This window comes from Melopsittacus undulatus, chromosome 9, assembly GCF_012275295.1.
Source record: "Melopsittacus undulatus isolate bMelUnd1 chromosome 9, bMelUnd1.mat.Z, whole genome shotgun sequence".
In the NCBI taxonomy this organism is placed as follows: domain Eukaryota; kingdom Metazoa; phylum Chordata; class Aves; order Psittaciformes; family Psittaculidae; genus Melopsittacus; species Melopsittacus undulatus.
In genome coordinates, this window is record NC_047535.1 from 14363988 (window position 1) to 14376853 (window position 12866).

General features: G+C 38.8%; 1 protein-coding gene across 1 annotated transcript in view; it reads left to right on the top strand.

Moving 5' to 3' along the window:
- The window catches only part of SCAPER (S-phase cyclin A associated protein in the ER), a 147241-nt gene that overhangs the window by 115136 nt on the left and 19239 nt on the right, over positions 1-12866 (top strand). Inside the window, 2 exon segments of the mRNA XM_034066256.1 lie at positions 7371-7608; positions 10800-10949. Coding sequence (XP_033922147.1) covers positions 7371-7608; positions 10800-10949 — 388 coding nt within the window.

Here is a 12866-nt window from a genome sequence, read left to right on the forward strand (position 1 = left end):
TAGAAAGAAATGAGAGGAATAAACTTGGGAGATTTCAAAACTGTTGTCTCTCACTTCTAGATCAAAAGCTTTCATGTAACTGATCAGTAAGGCACTTTAAATTAAGTGTCTTTCATCGCCTGAGCCCACTCTCATTTAAGAAGGGAATGCAGAGTGTAATTCTGTCGTGTTACAGAAGTCTATGGTATTCAGGGTGATTCAGATCGAAAAAGGTATTGCCAAACACAGATTAAGGTGGCAGAAACAGGGCTCAAATTTATTGAATTCTTAAATATGTCACAATAGAGTAATACATGTCGTGTGATACATGACCTGCAGCACAAAAGGCAGCCTCTCTTTGTGAGGAGTACAGATGCCCCTTTATTCATGTTAAATAGTGGTAAGAGGCAATGCAGCCTATTCAGTCAGCATCCAGGATCTCTCTTTCTCCACCTCAGTTGGTACATGTTTCAGCACCAGACAAACATAGAATCATAGAACACAGGAACATGCTGTAGTATACTCCTCTATACCTCAGAGTAACTGATTACTCTGATCATAAAGTTGTTACTGAGAAGGAAAAAATCTACTAAGTACTGCTCTGACACTGGGGCATGAAGATAAGTTTTGCCAGAATAAGATGAGGCTTTCACCATTGTTGGCAAAAGGAGTTTTGAATTGTTCTTTGAATGTATATCCTCCTGTATAGAATGTTTCCAGGTTGGGAACTTCTTTATGCTCCTCAATGGAGATCATGGGGTGCACAAAATTCATTTGTTTTTTTTCTGATAGAATTGTTGCAGGCTGTTACTGTCACCTAAAAAGTTTCGTTTCATTTTTATACACTGCTCTTTATACTGCGTGCAGTCCTTGGCCTGCTGTGCCACTGAGTGGCACAGTGGGAAGCTGATAGGCCAACATATGCTGGTGGCTAATGTACCGGGACCACCTCAGGGCTCTCCAGCCATCTGCAGTGCCTGCAATGATGAAATCCTTTATGAGCTAGAAATGGGCAAGCGCTGATGATCCTTCTCCTCTGCTCTCAGACACCACCGGGCTGCTGTGAACTTGAATGCGACTGTAATCTGTGGTATCCCTGAAGGGCCAGAAGTTAAACAATCCAGCTCAGGTTTTAAACAAGAGATCATGTCCTGTGGGTTGGGCCATTTGTACAGCTATGCACTAGAGCTGTCAGCCTAGACTTCCCTGTCTTCCTCACAAGAACATTTCCTAAAACTCCTTGATTTAGCAGGATGTTTCTAGGCCAAACTCTGAATTGATACCCAGTGCTTATTTGGACAGTTACCTTATGGAAAACAAATTCCTAGGCAGGGGAGAGATCTCTGTCAAGTGCCTCCCTGCATGTACCTCAACATCAAGCAAGATGTCACAATGATATTGATTATTAGAGAATAGACTCACATTGTATCATACATGTATCTCAGCACTAAGTGTTAAATGAGGTCTATGATTAATACAATTTAGATGATAAAATTTTAAGATACAAACTGAGAGATTTTCTTTATTCCATTGGTAGACCTGGAAAAAAGTCCAAAATCATAGACTTAGATATAATAAAGAAAAGTCTTGCTTAATGTAGAAACATAAATTGGAAGATTCTCAATTTGAACGTCATAAAAAGTTATTGAAAAGAGGGAATCCATTCTGAACATATGTTATAAACATAAGGGAGGGGTTTTCTTTTCATTAATGGTTCAAGGTCTTTAAAAAGATTTAGCTTTGATATTGATCTTCTCAAATGATCATTTTTGGTACTGGCTAATAAATGCTAGATGGATTCTTTTAGTTGAAGTTTTGCTGTAGATGTAATCGCACATTTTCCAAACACCATGTGATATCTATAAAAGATTATTTGGTGAAAACATTAATAACTTTTAACCCCATGTGAACCTTGTTTTGAGAATTTTTATACCCTCATCTGTTACATAAAAGTACATGAGAGCTGAAAATATTGTCCCTTGGTGTATGTAGTGAAAAATCATAAAATGCTGAATATTGAGCTGTTTGCTGAGCAGAAGATGAACTTGACATTTCAACCTAGGTTTGAAAATTGTGGCCATGGTAATGCATATCTGTTTTTGCTTAACATCAAGAGTAACAGTAGCCAGAATTGAAAACAGATATATATAATCTGAAATAAAGAAAAAAAGACTTTGTACAGAATAACAGGGTTTATATAGCCATGTAAATCTGCCTTGCAATTTGTGTCCCATTCCAGATGTCCAGTAGCGATGTTTAGGATGAGAGCCTTGTTTTCCAGAGTTTATTATTCTAATTCTAAGCGATACAAGGCGTGTTTGGGGCCCTTGAGTCCAGAGTACACATATGAAGCATGCTTGGCTTGTAACCACAAGACAGAAAACAGTGAGCGGGCACAGAATGCAAGGAGCATTACTAAAAATACAGCCATGCTGTCCCAGCTCACCCTTTCCTCATAGCAGGAGTGGAGACTAAGTAACTATATGCCAAGTCCTTCATCTGCATAGCAAGGGTCTTGCTTATATTCCTGTCTCCTGTACTGCCCAGTGTTCATCAACTCTATATCCCATTTTCCCCCTTTAAGTCTCTGCAACCAAGATTTCTGTCCAAGAAGTGTAGTTGCTACTCTGTGGAGGATTCTTGTTAATGCCTTATTTTGCTTTTGCCAGTTAGTATGAAGAAACTCATCTAACCACAGTGTTAATGCAAACAGCAGAAGGAAACTGTCAGTAGTTAAGTGTAAGGGTTGATCACTAAGGAAGAATATTCTCCTGAAGAGCAGTACAGTGGACTAGCAATAACACAGACACAGGAGAAAAACGAGTTGTGTGGAAGGAGAATATGTAGCTCAAATGTCCCTCAAATTATGTACCCTTTTGGGGCAGCAACTTCTTCAGAATTCTGCTGTTTTCTTGATGTGAGAAATGTCTGCAAGCTCCCTATTCCTATTTTCCAGGAAAATAGAATATCATAGCAGTACAGTAAGTAAATTGTTTCTGTTACATGTTATTTCAAAACAGTGGTGGAATACATATAAATCTGTGTCAGCAGCTAATGAAGTTGTGGATTACGAGTTGCAGTGGCAGAAAGCTGCAGATATATAGGGTTTGATCCAGGAAAATAGTGGCTGTCTTGTCACAGATGCAAGGAAGTAGGCTGGTCTGTTTTCAGTTTTATTACAGTAATTAAGATAATGTCTGTTTTGGCTGCTGGATAAAGAATCAGATGCATGTCTGCCTGAACGCTGGCTGTGCTTCTCCCCTCTTCCAAGGGACAGCAGATACCCAGCATCAAATCATCATTTTAATAATCTTTTCAATTTCCATCAGTTTGTCTTTTGAATGTTGTAACTCTTTAAGGACTGCTAGGAGCTCGGTAAACAAAACTTGATCTTGACAGTTTCCAATCATCACTTTTACACAGTCTCAGAATTCCGAGCTTAACAGTGGGAATTAGAACAAGGTCTGACAGGTGCTAAATACTTCTTTATACTCCTTGTATTATTATTTTGGCATCTCTTTCCAAATAAAATAATTCAGAAGCAAAGAGAACAGATGAGAGTTTTTAAATCCTAATAATAAAATAAGAAACAAACCAACCAGATTATATTCTAGCCTTTTGAAAACTCCTGTTTCCTTTTGGTTCCATGGTTTTAATCAGGAGTATATATTTCAAACATACAAACATGACAATGTGCACCCTTAGAGAGGCTTGTCTGCTTGTTAGCCCAGTCAGTTTTTAAAACAATATATTTTCAGATATAAACAATTTGCTCATATTGAAGCTTGGAGAAATTATAGATTTATACTTGTTCTGCAGAGTTTGCTGCTTCTCATCCCTGGTTATTGAGTTCCTGTTTTTAATAAATAGTGGCGTATTTTAAGCAATGAAGTACCACTGTTCAGCATCTTTCTTTGCCTGTGATGGATGTATCCACATTTTAAAGTTCTTAGACCTTTTGTTGTAAGTCATAAACCTTTTACTCATTCCTGAGACTCCTTGGTGGCAGAAGCTGAAAATCATAATGGTATCCATAATGAAAATGCTCTGCATTTCAGGAAACTTTTCATTTTAAGATCCTGCAGGTTGTTTGAGCCGATGAATATTTGCCTGTTTTTTTCTGTGTTAAATTGAGACATTTAGTAAAGTTTGAAAGCCTATTTGCTTTCCTAGCTCTATAAACCAATGTAAAAATTACAGTAAGTCTTGCTTCCCTTCGGTGCTTCATTGAAGGGGTTTTCTTCATCCTTACTACTTTACTTTGGCAGCTGCTACAGACACAGAGAATAAGCTTCTTTAAATAGTAGAGTTAGAAGGAGGCACGCGTATAGAAATCTCTCTTTACTTACGTAAAACTTGTGTTTCTTACATTATCATCTTATGATATTGAGGGGTTTTATGTGGTTTTATTTCAATCTGCGCCCTGAAAGAACTGAATGTTCACTGGGCTTACCTTTAAAGTGGACTAAAAATCTGCTAAATGGATGAATGGCATCTGCTAAATGCATCTGGGGGTTGGCCTAGATGACCTTAGAAGGTCCCTTCCAAACCAAACTATTCTGTGATTCTATGAAATCCACTGTTGTTCAGAGTTGACCAAAATCACTGAAAGCAGCATACACAAAGGTTCATGCTTTATTTTCCAACATCTCATACACAGTTTTTAATACTTTAAAGCCCCAGCCAGTATGAAGAACGTCTTTTACCTTTTTATTGTAAACATTTAGGCTTAAAGTGATTATAATTGACAGTTAAAACCAACAGGAGCCAGTGGCCTGTTCATATACACATTATCTGTAATACAGGGAAGATAAAAAACATTTCTAACAGTTTCTTCAATCCAGCAAACCCAGCAGACAGATATTTTTCTTTTGTTTAGCAGCTTTGTCTTGTGGTATAACTTCAAAATTCTTGGTCTCTTCTGTGAAAAAATAAAGCCGGCATTTTGAGTTACTTTCCCATTGACTTTTTTATGTATATTTTGATTCATTCACTGCTCCAGAGCAGCACAAAATGGCAAAAGGATTTCATCCAGCAATGTAAGCTTTTTCATATGGAATTGTTTAAAAATAATGATGGAGTGAGAGTTGAAAGCAAGCTAACTTTAACCTTTGGTAAAATTGGTCAATGTTCTCATTGCACGTAGTCACAGAAAAGTCTGTGAGATATCATACACAGTAATTAAGTTGGTGTTATCATTTGACCATGAGCATGAGGTTTTTTCCTGTTTTGTGCTGTTAAGAAAGCTAAGGTGGAGATTAGGAAGTACTGGTTGGCAAAAAGAGCTGTGCTTTCCTGGGATACTGTGGAAATAAAATGTTCTGGTTACTTGAGTGTAGTGAAGTGATGCTGAGCACATTTTGGCTACTGCAAAATAAATGATTGAATATCAGAAGGTACTTTAAAGTGAGGAGTACTAAGGAGTCCCCAGACACTCAAAGCAAAGTTGTTAAAATAGTGGTCCCAGAGCTCTTAGCTCACCTTCCTGGTTCATTCCTCACTTGCAGCCAGGCTCAAGTGCCAGCAGGACTTGGAACTATGCAGTGGGAATCTCCTCAAAGGCATGGCTCGCAAGGGCAGGTGATGGCTCAGGAAGTGTCTGCTGACACCATTCAAACGCACTCAAAGATCACAGTGAAGATTTTGGCTATAGATTCCAGGCATAAGAAAAGGAAAGTTGTGCCATGAATTGTTGTACAGTGTGGCCCCACCAAAACCTGCACAGAGCTCAAGTATTTTTTCCAGGTTCTTATTCTTTCCAGAGTAAATGTTGGGGTAGTTACCAGTGTTATGGACCATTAGATAAATGTCTGTGGGTCTTCTTTTGCAATAGGTAAGTAAGTGGCATCAAAAAGTAATTTTAATAATATTTTTCATTTCGTTCTATCTTGTCTTTTGAATGTTATTACATGTGTTTGGAGAGAATCCCATGCCGGTGGACTTAAGAAGCACTGTTGTGGCTGGTTTTGTGGCACAGTTTCTTTAAAGACTGCTGAGAGTTTGGCTGGCTCAGATGCTCATTGTGTCCCTGCTCTGGAGCACAATGGAAGTCTAGTGTCAGAAAGACCCTGGCTATCAGCCTTGCTTGTGGTTTTAGCACCTATTCATGCTACCTTACAGAGGATCTGTATCCACAAGAAAACACATACATGCTAGTTTTCACATTTGTGTGTTTCACATATCTCTTCTTCCTTCTTCTCCAAAAGCATTGAAGCTATATATAGCTGAAGTTAGCCCAGTACCCAGGCCTTCTCTGGGACATAGGAAATGCAGGTTCATTGTCCTGCTCTGCTTATTTCTCTCTCTTTGGTCCAGGGAAGCAGTGGTTACTATTAAAAGTAGAAATTCTCACTGACAGCCATTGCTTTTGGGTGAGGTTGTACTGTTCTTGCCTGCTTTTTGTTTGCCTCACTAGAAAAAGAGAAACACCAGAACAAGGTGATGATGGCTAAAATATTATTTAGTCTCCAGAGTAGTGACAGTCTTAGTCTTCCGTAGCAATGACTGTCCTGGATCATCATCTGGATTATTCGTAATATGAAAAAATATGGTACAAATCATGAGGGATTGTGTGAAGTGCTTTTAAAAGCTTGGATGTGAGATTGGAAAGGGCATCCTGAGTTACTTGTCTGTCCTGATACCATAGATAGCAAAAAACCTTCTCCATTATTTTATGTGCATACCGAAGAAATACCAAAGAAATCTAGTTTCCATATGCACAAGCTGTGTTGGTTTGTCTTCAGTGTCTCATGCTTGATTTGTGCTGTGCTTCCCTACAGTCTCCCATAATAGAATCTGACTGAAATAAGAAGCAGTGTTTTGTGAACTGCTCAACCACTTAATTCTTAAATTCCTGCAAAACTATTTGATTAAGATCATCTGGTCCTAGTAACTTATTTTGCTACCTGGGTAGCCAGTTCATTCCAGTGCCTGCAGCCTGTCACTGAAAGCACTGAGAGCTTCCAGGGAGTCTCCCACCTCCGCTGTCTGCTCTGGCAGGAAAGCAAGATGGGTATAGGCTACTGACCTGAGACAGTTTTCATGGAGCCCCTAAAGTGCCCCCAGGCTTCCACCTTTCAAGCCGTTGAGTTTCTGCATGCTCTCATTCTGGTTCTTCTTAACCCATTTTTGGGAGCAAACACACTGGTATGTGGAGAAAGATACTTAAAGCTGCAGCTGCACTGCAAGTGAAGAGAGCGTGAGACGGTGTCCACATTATGAGGAGTATTTTCTGGAAATGTTGTGGTTTCCTGACATATTGGACAAGGTTTTTCCTGTTTAACAGTTTACTGTTTTTCTAACGTTTGGCTCACAAGAAGTGCTGCATGCCAGGCAAGTGTTCTCGCTGAGTGCTGGTCTCCTCCTCAGATGCCTTAATGTTTCTTTGACAGGTCTTGGAACATATTTGACACTACGCGTCAGGACCCCACAGGACTAACGGCAGTACTTCAGTCTACGGATCTGGTTGGAGTCCTGCATATGCTGTACTGTGTTCTTTTCCACGGGACAATTTCAGATCCAAACACAGCCAGCCCTAAAGACAGCTATGCAACAAACACAGTCCAGGTTGCCATTCAGAGTTTACGTTTCTTCAATAGCTTTGCTGTTCTTGATCTGCCTGCCTTTCAGGTAACATGATTTAAAACTTTGGCTTGGGGTGAAAATGTTAATTATTGCATATACTGTTGGGCTAAGTTTTGTCTTTAAGATCTTAGTTAAACTTAAGAGTTTTCACAACTAAATGTGTAGGTTTTCTTCATTCATAAAATTGGTTATTTCCAGCATATATATAAATACAACCAAAAAGTGAAAAGCTAGAATATGTGAAATGCTGAGTCAAAACTGTTAACTGCTTCTATTAAGAAACCCCTCACTTTTAGCATAGTACTTTCTATATTTAATAAACCCCAAAAATGTAAAAGAAAAAATCTTGGTCAGAACCACAAAATAACAGTTTTTCTAATATGAAAAGACTTGCTTATATTATAACTACAGTTTATATTTGTCAGTGCTTTCAGTGGAATCTGCATTTGTCAGTGCTTTTAGTGGTCACTTGCCTTAATGTTGTATCAGTGAAACTGAAAATCACGTGGTATAATTTTTAATATAGAAATGTAAATATAGATATAACTATATAGAAATATTAATATAAATATTAAAAGTATAGATAGAAATAGGATGTTAGTGACCAAAAACTGAAAATTCAACTTCTCATAATTTTTTATTCACAAAAAAATATCCAAAACCATGACACTTTTCAGTCTGGAGAAAGTTAAGTTCTTTTCATACATTCTTCTGTGAACAGATTTCTAGTGTAAATGAATCATTTTGTCATACAGAGAAAATGCATATGCTTGTGTATTTCTCAGGTAAACAGGTAAAGCTGTTGTCTTGTTAGTGTAAAACACCTGCCAACAAGCATTGCTTTGCAAAATGCATTTAGCAGCATCAGCCTTACACAATGCATCAGAAGAAGATTCTGTTTTATTTACTGTGTAATTTTTTATAAGTTGTACCACACACTCCATCTGAAATGCATTAAACTCTACAAGTGCTTTGCATGAGTAAAGAATTTAGTGTGAGGTACAAGCTTCTTTGAGTTTGTACTTCTTGACTTTGATTTTTGGTACGTTTAGTGTCTCTAATAACAGCAACAAACACTTTGCATGTAGCAGTGTTCATCTGCATGGATGCAGTTGCAGGATCCAGTCCAGTCTGTTTTTTATTTTAAAAAAACATAGAGTATGTTTGTTGGAGTTTTGTGTAAAACAACTCTTACATACATCATTAACTCCCATTTCTTTCTATAAATCAAGGTGTGTCAAAGTAGTTCTCTTCTGCAGCTTGTTTGGTACCTCTTGGTTTCAGACTGGATGTATGTTTGTCGCTGTCAATACTACAGGTATATACCAGACAGTAAGACTTGAAATGAGACAGTTACAGCTTGTAGGGTGCTATAGCAAAAGGCACTGGCAGAAGTGCTGCACCCAATACCTCAAGAAGCCACTATTAATTTTTAAAATATAAGCTCCAACTTAGGCTATCTATATTTATCCCTCTATCAAATGCCATTGTATCTGAGCATTTGTAACAGACCAACAGCATTAATTCCCAAATTCCATCATCTGCAATAATTTGTTCTACATAAAATGATGCAAGATTATAGGAGGTGTCCCTGCCCATGGCAGGAGGGCTGGAACTGGATGCTCTTAAGGTCCTTTCCAACCAAAACCAGTCTGTAATTCAATAAGATAGTAATTATTGCATAGGGGTTGAATTATTTCAGTTCATTGATGCAGGGCTCAGGAAGTATTCACTGAGCTCTTCTTCTGAATTGCAGGCACACATGTGCAGCTATCTCTTTCAGTGTATTAATGTGATTTGTTTCTGTAATGTTAAAAAATCAACACAGACCTAAGGCAGTTTGCTGTCCATTCTGACCCTGTGGACCATATCAGGGTAGCAGAGGGGAAAAGCGTAGTTTATGTACTATCTGATTATTATCTACAAGGAATAGTTTTATCATGTAATAGTGGGACTATAGAATAGGGTTTTTTGATTAACAGAAGAGGTCTGGTATTCTAGAGTTTGGATTAGCCCAGATGGCTCGTGGGTATATATTTAATTTAATTTGACAGTCTAAACAATTGAAAGATGGTAGTGAGAAACAGCGCAGGATCCTGAGCTGATATTAATTCTGGCTAAAAAGGAAGCATAGTTTCCTTGAAAAATTAGTTTAACTTCTATACACAAACTCAGGTGCCCCTTGACCTGTTGTTATCAGGGAAGGTTAAACCCAGAGTGCTAGGTCACAGCATGCGTGGACAGCACTAATTAAATAAGGGTGGACCTAAGAACATGTAAAGCAGTAAATGGGGGCTGTATTGAGTATTAGGTTTTGAAAATACACTGACTTACCAGAACACTTGAGGTTCAAGATAGAAAGTACCCACAGCTGAGTCTCGGAATTGTCAAGGATCCTACTTCTGCTGGGATTTGGAGTATGCTGAAACTAAACTATACTGCCCATGGGATTTATGTATATGTACTTCATGCAGGCTACAAGGTATAAAATCAAGAAAATTCTCAAATGAAAGATTTTCTCACAGGCCTGCATTTCTGTTTCATTAGAGCTGGTAGACTTGTCGTGCTTATTCTTTGTGCTTTAGTTTTCCCCTTTGACCCTGCATCATTCTGTCTGTTTGACATGTTTATTAAATAGAGGCTGTAGGCTGTGCAGATAAAATCTAATTTTGAATCTCCACGTTACAGCAATTTGCCTACTTCTAAAAAGCATCCCAAGAAGCTTTGCAGCTGAGTGTTCTCTCCTTTCGGATGTTTCCAACTTTTTTTAATGTTTGAAAAGTCATTATTTGTTATAAATCTTTGCATTCCATTTAGAGCGCAGGTTGTTAATGAGAAGTGTATTTTGCTCATTTGTAGAAATGGAGATGATTTGGTTTCTTTTGCTTATTAAGAAGAAATATTGCTAATGTTAGTTTTACTGGAACATATATGTCAAATGAAATAGTCAACCTACTGCCACACAATGTCAGCTAAGAGGAATCCAGTTTTTCCTGTGTCCCTTTAAAATTTGAATTTATTCTTAATTTAGGGTCTTTTAATGTTGCAGTACAGTTGTAAACAGTAAGTAATGAAAGGAAAGAGCTGGTTCTGTCCTTCTTCAACATCCTCGCAACAAAGAATATAGTCTGTACTTTGCAAAAACCAATAACCAGGTGTGATGGATCACCGTGTAATTCACAGTTTCTGTAACATGCTGCTAGACTGTAACTTCTGTTTCTTGACCTTCTTTCCAGTCCATTGTGGGTGCCGAAGGCCTGTCCCTTGCATTCCGGCATATTATCAGCTCTCTGCTGTGGTACTGCTCCCAGCACACCTGTGAAGGATTGCTCCATGAAGTCATTATTTGTGTAGGCTATTTCACTGTAAACAACACTGATAATCAGGTAAGGCAAATGGAAAATGGGATCAGAAGTTATCAAGGGCATATTTAGTCATGGATCCTTCAAGAAAACTAATCCCCTCAGCATTGTTTTTGAAGCGCTTGGGATTCTTGTGAGCACAAATACATGCAGTTGCAAAAGAGAAGCTCAGGTTGCATCTTAACACAAAACCATTCATTTTATGTGGCCATAAGCAAACCCCATGTTTTTATGTAGACAGTGATGCTGATGTTGCACTGATTTTAGCTAGCCTTACTTGCTGCCAAGAGCTTAGCAGCCAATGGTTTTAATTCCAATTTAACTTCATGTTGACTTGATCAGATGGTTGTGGTAACCAAGTTTTAAACCTTTATAAAGTCATCTAAGCCAGTCTGCCATGAAGATGTGTCCTTAGATGTCAATGTAGCCCTCTCCTCGTAGCCAGAGCAGTCATTTAAGTTTAAGCCATTCTTTTCCTAAACCAAAAACGGTTGAACAAACAGTGGAAATCCTCATTTATCTTCCATGATTGTTCTCCACTTCTGTCAGTGGACTCCGTGACCTCTCATACTAGCTTGTAAAATAACTTAGGCACAAAACTTCAGAAATACTTCCAATATTTTCATCTTACAACCCTCCAGGTTTCCCCTGCTTATATGTAGCATCTCAGAGTGTTATGGGCAGGGCAGAAGTTGGCAGTGGCTCTTCGAGTATGTGAACCTGACTCTGGATGTGTAGAAACTGCGTTATGGTGCTGACATATTTGGTATGATTCAGTTGAATGCAGTATTTTATGAAGTTACTCATCTTCAACTCTACATACTGGTAGCACCTGATTCCTGGTTTTGTTCAGCTTTTGGTGTAGGAGTTCAGGATGAGGAGCTTAGCGCTCTCAGTTAAGCTGATGAGCAGAAGAAAGAAGCATTATAGCCTGTCAGCAAAGGTTTAGAGGAAAGCTGTCCAATAGCATTCTTATAGTTGTTGACCACAGTTGGAACATTAGAATATCTTAACATTGACAGTGCTGTCAGAAGTGTTATTTGATCATATAGTGTAATTATACAGTCATGTTTCTGTGGCTTCAGCCACAGCCAGAGGGAGGATCCAGATCCTGCAGCCTTCCTACCCTGTGCAGCCAATTCCCCAAAAAAATGGACAACACTTTTTAATATGGTCATTTAGAAAACCCATGTGATATTGCTGCCATTTTCTGATTCCCACTGCCACACCACAGGTCATGCTGGCAGCCAGAAGTGCCAGCAAACAGTATTGTCTATTCTCTGCAGTTTAAAAATGTCTTTTCTGGAACACAAGTATAAACAGATGTGATTCATTGCATGGAGGACTCACAGCTCTAAATGTGCCAGGAAGAGCGGAGCAGAGGGATTTCCTACCAGCAATGTCCATCAGTGTGTTCCCTGCCCTAGGGCGAAGGTCTGGCCATGGCGAGCCAGCACTGTGCCATGGCAGCAGCTGGCTGTGGTGGCTGCAGGCGGGCAGTCAAGAGGCCAAGTGTGTGCAGAATGCATTTATCTGCAGGCATGCTTCCCATCTGGCTATGTTGCAGTGTCTTGGAGTTTCCAGCCTGGGGCTGAGGTCATGTGCCGTCACTAATCTGCCCCCGGCCTGAGTTAGTTTTCAAGATTAAAAGGTAGCTCTGCAGCCCTGAGAGTCAAGTTTAGGTCTTTGGTTAAACAACCGCAGTATGTTGGTACTTCCCATGCACTAAAAGCAGTCTGTTCTGGTGGTACTATCTCAAGAGATGTCATGACCAGCTTTTTATCCAACATTCCTAATTAATGAGTTTTTAACTGAGGAAGTGGCATTTTGGTTTGTTGGGGTTTTCTTTTGTTTAAAAAAACATTCTGAAAAATCTAAAAACCTCATTAAAGTACTTGAGAAATGCAGGAAAAGGTTTTTGGTTAAAAGGAAGTATTTGTC